The 4,884-nt window shown below is 37.7% G+C and overlaps 1 protein-coding gene across 1 annotated transcript; it reads left to right on the top strand.

Moving 5' to 3' along the window:
• Positions 1 to 502: 502 nt before the first annotated feature.
• Positions 503 to 4,295, top strand: LOC131346761 (ras-related protein Rab-20-like). The gene is made up of 2 exons (XM_058380369.1): positions 503 to 946; positions 2,999 to 4,295. Exons 1-2 carry the CDS (start codon positions 757 to 759, stop codon positions 3,526 to 3,528), a joined length of 720 nt encoding a protein of 239 aa, XP_058236352.1. The 5' UTR covers positions 503 to 756; the 3' UTR covers positions 3,529 to 4,295.
• The last annotated feature ends 589 nt before the right edge of the window (positions 4,296 to 4,884 follow it).

Here is a 4,884-nt window from a genome sequence, read left to right as displayed (position 1 = left end):
GCAAACCTCACAAGACAACTATAGATGCAATATTGGCAAGGGCAAAACAGGATAATGTGCAGGAATAAAGGTCCTCAATGCCCTCATGCTCATTTTGAAAAATATTTCAGGAATTGTACATTGATAACCGTATCATCTGTCATGGAGAACATGTTACGGTACAGAATTATGCAAAACAAAAAAGTTTTCAAAAAAAAAAGGATTGTGCAAGTAAGGAGAGTGGACGTTGCATTAGCATTTGCACCATTCCCACCATGCCATGTATAGCATTTTTAAATGAACATGGAATACTTCAAGTCCAATAGATAAACCTGACATTTTAAATGAGGCCAGAATACCCATGTCTAGACTTTCTTCAAGCAGTGGGTGTTTTTGTGTGTCATGTGCATGTCCCCTGCTTTTCGTGACTACAGACGCATATAAAGATTGCGCAATATTTCAAGAGGTCATTTTCTTGTTTCCCAAGCGCGTGCATTTACACCCCCCCGTTTCCGGTGTCGTCATTGCATCAGAAAAGAAAAAGAGTTAGTGTGAGTGAAAACGGTGTTACTCCTCTCTGGGAACGGTGGGGGATATTTTATTGCCAAAATCTGAAGCCTGAAGTCTTGTAGAAGATTTTGCGGATTAATTTACAAACACACACACACGCCGGACCCATGACCAAAGTTTGACGTGACGTGACGTGACGTAACGAGGTTTTTTTTGTTTTATTTAGGGAAAATAAATAACTAACCCCCAAAAAACTCATTTGTCGCCATGCCTCCATTAAGGAAAACGAGGAAGCCTGATATTAAGATGGTCATTCTGGGGGACATGAATGTGGGGAAGACGTCTCTTCTCCACAGATACACGGAGAGGGGCTTTAAAGACACGCTGAGCACAGTCGGAGGAGCTTTCTTCCTCAAGCAATGGGGACCCTATAACATCTCCATTTGGGACACGGCAGGTGGGTTTGATGGGTTTTGTCCGTTTTTAACGTTTGGGTACATTTTCAGGATGTAAGTGTAGCTGTCACGCTCCTAGTCAAGTGTTTTGTGTCTGAGTTTGGACGGAAAACATTTCAGAATTCGAGTACTAATATGTAAAATATAAATTATTTATTGATTTATTGATTGATTGATTGATTGATTGATTGATTGGTATTTTCCAGTTCTTCGAGTGCACGTGATTCTGTTAAAACTTTGGAGTAGAAAATGAAATCTCAGTTTAATTCATTTGTCAAACAAACACATATTTCCTGGAATTTTCCTAGAAGTTACCAGCATGCTTTAAAACATTTCGAAAGCAATAAACAAACAAACAAATAATATTTTACTTTATTTTATATATATATATATATATATATATATATATATATATATATATATATATATATATATATATATATATATATTTTTTTTTTTCAAATGGGTCAGTTAGTCAGTGTATATTAAGATTGAGAAAGAAAATATCTTTTGATATTTTTTTCTATTTATCTGTCTGTCTTTCTATCTATCTGTCTATCTGTCTATCTATCTATCTAATTTGTAAGATAACCAGTAAAATAGGGCCTATTTGTTCATCCAAAAACCAAGAGAAACGCAAACATTTGCTCTCAATTGTTTGTCAGTTCTTCACTACCAAGTAACATATACAAATCTCAAAATCTTTTCTTCTAGTGGTGAAATATGTCCTTAAAACAATTGTTCGTATGTACAGTTGTGGACTTTATATAATATACGTTATACAATATAGTTTGATAATGTCATTGTGGACTCAAAAACACTTTATTATGACCTCCGGTCAATTCAGGGGGAAATTTCCAAAAATATCTTAGCCTATCCGACCATGTTTGTACTACTTTAACCTAATTATTCGATTACAATATCCTTAACTATGGTGCTGTAAAGAAATCACTTCATATCAGACACCTTGTCTTTTTTTTTTTTTTATTAGTGTAACTTTTCTAACCAAAAGTAAAACAAGGGTGTTGCTGCCTGTACTTTTATTTTTCTCCCTCCTTTACAGGCTACAAAACGAGAACAGAGGAAATTTTGCCTTTCACCAAAAGTATTTCCGTATGGTCATATAGCATGACTGAGCAAAATTATGCAATGACGGAATTCTCAATGTAGCTTTCACATGTCCATATGGGGAATTCACATTTAAATAAAATGAAGCCACTGACATCAGTTGCTTTAATAGTGAGTGTTAATACTTTAGTAAATATATAGCCTGAAGGCATAAACCACAGCAGTCAAGACCAGGTATGACATATGCAGTGTTTGTGATTATGTGAACACATGATATTTAGTCATTTGAAACATGTCTCAAAACAATGTATAAATAACCAAATTCTATTCTGATTTTTTATTTTTAATGCACAGATTCAAGCAAAGACTTGATAAATAAATACAGAACCTTTACAGCTGTGCTTTGTGTGTACGTGTTTCCATGAGAGCTTCACTGCTCGTATGTTCCTTATTTGGTATCTGATCAGTGTGTCCCGCACTGTCTTGTTTGTCTAGTCATCAATACTTTAATTTAGGCTTTGAATCCCTTTATTCTGTGCTTATATTTATTTTTAGCCGCTTTATTGATTGAGTTGTTTAACTATTGACGATAAGAGGCTCAAAGCAACCACTTTATTTTCCTTTGAATATAATTGTCACCCATTACCGTAGGCAGATTACTGAACTTCTGTAACCCATTACCATGTTTGTTGTTAGAAATATTGAAGTGAAGAGGTAGAACCTAAAGGTCAAGGGAGGGGCGGAAATGTTTGTTTATCTGGGCAGAGAATTTGATGGCCTCAGCATTCAAGCAAGCTTGAAGGACCTAAATTTCTGGTCATTACATGCACAGTGAATGTCCTTCATAATACATATTTTTTATGAAATCAAGTGCATATTTGTTTTGCTTGTCTAAACTCTGTATATCAGAGCTTGTTTAGGTTATTAAGCCATGGAAATGTCATTGAAATTTGTATTAACTGACTTTTATCTCACAAAACGTTCAGGTCGTGAGCAGTTCCATGGCCTGGGCTCCATGTACTGTCGTGGTGCGGCGGCCATCATCCTGACATATGATGTGACTAGCTGGCAGAGCTTGATGCAGCTTGAGGAACGGTTCCTGACGCTTACAGACTCTGCCAACAGTGACTGTGTTTTCGCCGTCGTAGGCAACAAGGCTGATCTGACCGACCCATGTGCCCAGGTCATAACCACTGAAGACACTCCAGCAGGCCTCACCCCCCCACACACACCTACTGTGTACAAGCAGGTGGCCCAGGAGGATGCTGTGGCGCTCTACAACCGCATAATTCATTACAAGGCGCTTGACTCACACACACTCCCGCCTCCTGAGGATATGTGCTTCGAGACAAGTGCAAAGACAGGCTACAACGTAGATGCAGTGTTTGAGACGCTGTTTGAGCTGCTGCTACCATCCTTCATCAAAAACCAGGCACTAACACAGACAGAGTCACCCACTGTGTGTTTGGAGGACTGTCAGGAAGAAGAGAAGAAGAAAAGTGAATGCTGTGTGTAAAGAACAGGACTAAAATCGGTGTTTATTTTCGGTCATCAAGGTTTCTATGAATAATTAATAGTAGTCAATCAAAGTGACAACATATAAATCTTGCCAGTGAAGAGTGACAAAAAGTCTGTTAAGATTATAACCAAACCCCAGCTGCCTTGACCTCATGCTGCTCTAGCTTGGCTAAAATTACATGAAAACCATGACAACTGACCTCAGTCCTGCACCTGTCGGTTTGTGTTTTTATCATGTGGATCACTTTTTCTGAGACCTACGCTTGAGACGTTGGAAGAGTTTTTGGGGAAGTTGAAGCCCTAAAGAGTGATGTCTGTGAGGAAGAGATTTTGGCCTCTCTACATTGATCGACATTATTACAATCCAAGAACTGCTGATCTTAGATCAGCCTTAAAAGGGCCACAATGTTACTCTGGTTTGTGTCAAGACAATTCTGTGTTCACATTAATATGTACTGATAAGTTTGTTCTTTACCCACTCAGCCTCAAGTGATTATACTCTGCAGCAGGTTCTACAGTGGCACTTACAGGCTTGGATGTGTGCAAAACACACTTAAGGTGGACACAAATCTGTTTTAGCACAGACTTATTTGGACCAAGTCCAAATACTCACGTGCTAACCCTTGAATTTTTCTGTTCTTTTTTTTTTTTATAATTTTTATTTCATGAACTATACTGTGAACATGATTGAAAAGGATTTTACACATTTGCAATGAATGTAATATAAATTAAAATAAAGGCTGGTTAAATTATTTTTTTACTTAAGTTGGAATTTGCTCGTCTGTTATGTTCTAATACATATCGCTTTCATTTAAACCAATTTATTTTTTGTTTAAATTGGGTCATGAATGTTTACAGACAGTTTGTCCTTTCTTTACTAGAGGAAAAAAAAGCCCATGCCTCTATGATCATCTATCTACATGTGGTTGCAGCTCAGTCCCAGAAAACCGCTTAAAAGGATTCCTGTGTGAAAGTGTACAGTAGACATCAGTGCACTACAGTGTATAGTGTACATCAGCAACTACTGACTGGTATCACTTCTCTCTTTTTCTTTCTAAAAGTCAACTTTTTTAGCTACCTCACCGAGAATAACCTCCAAGATCCCCTTGTTGCAATTTGGCAAGCTTCACACTGCCAGACCAGCCTTCACCTTTCAGCAGCCTTTCATACAGTCAATAACATGACTCACTTGTCTTTCCTAATGAATCTTGGCAAATTGATCAAAGCCATTGCAGAAGCATTGGGCAAAGCCAGTACAACAATTTGGAGTGTTTTGAAAAAGAGAGAAACCAGTGGTGTACCAATAACTAGACACCGACAAGGTCAGCCAAGGGAAACAAACAGCAGTTGATAG

Source organism: Hemibagrus wyckioides, linkage group LG26 (genome assembly GCF_019097595.1).
Source record: "Hemibagrus wyckioides isolate EC202008001 linkage group LG26, SWU_Hwy_1.0, whole genome shotgun sequence".
Taxonomy (NCBI): domain Eukaryota; kingdom Metazoa; phylum Chordata; class Actinopteri; order Siluriformes; family Bagridae; genus Hemibagrus; species Hemibagrus wyckioides.
Note: the sequence above shows the minus strand (reverse complement) of the source record. Positions and strands in the feature narration are given on the sequence as shown.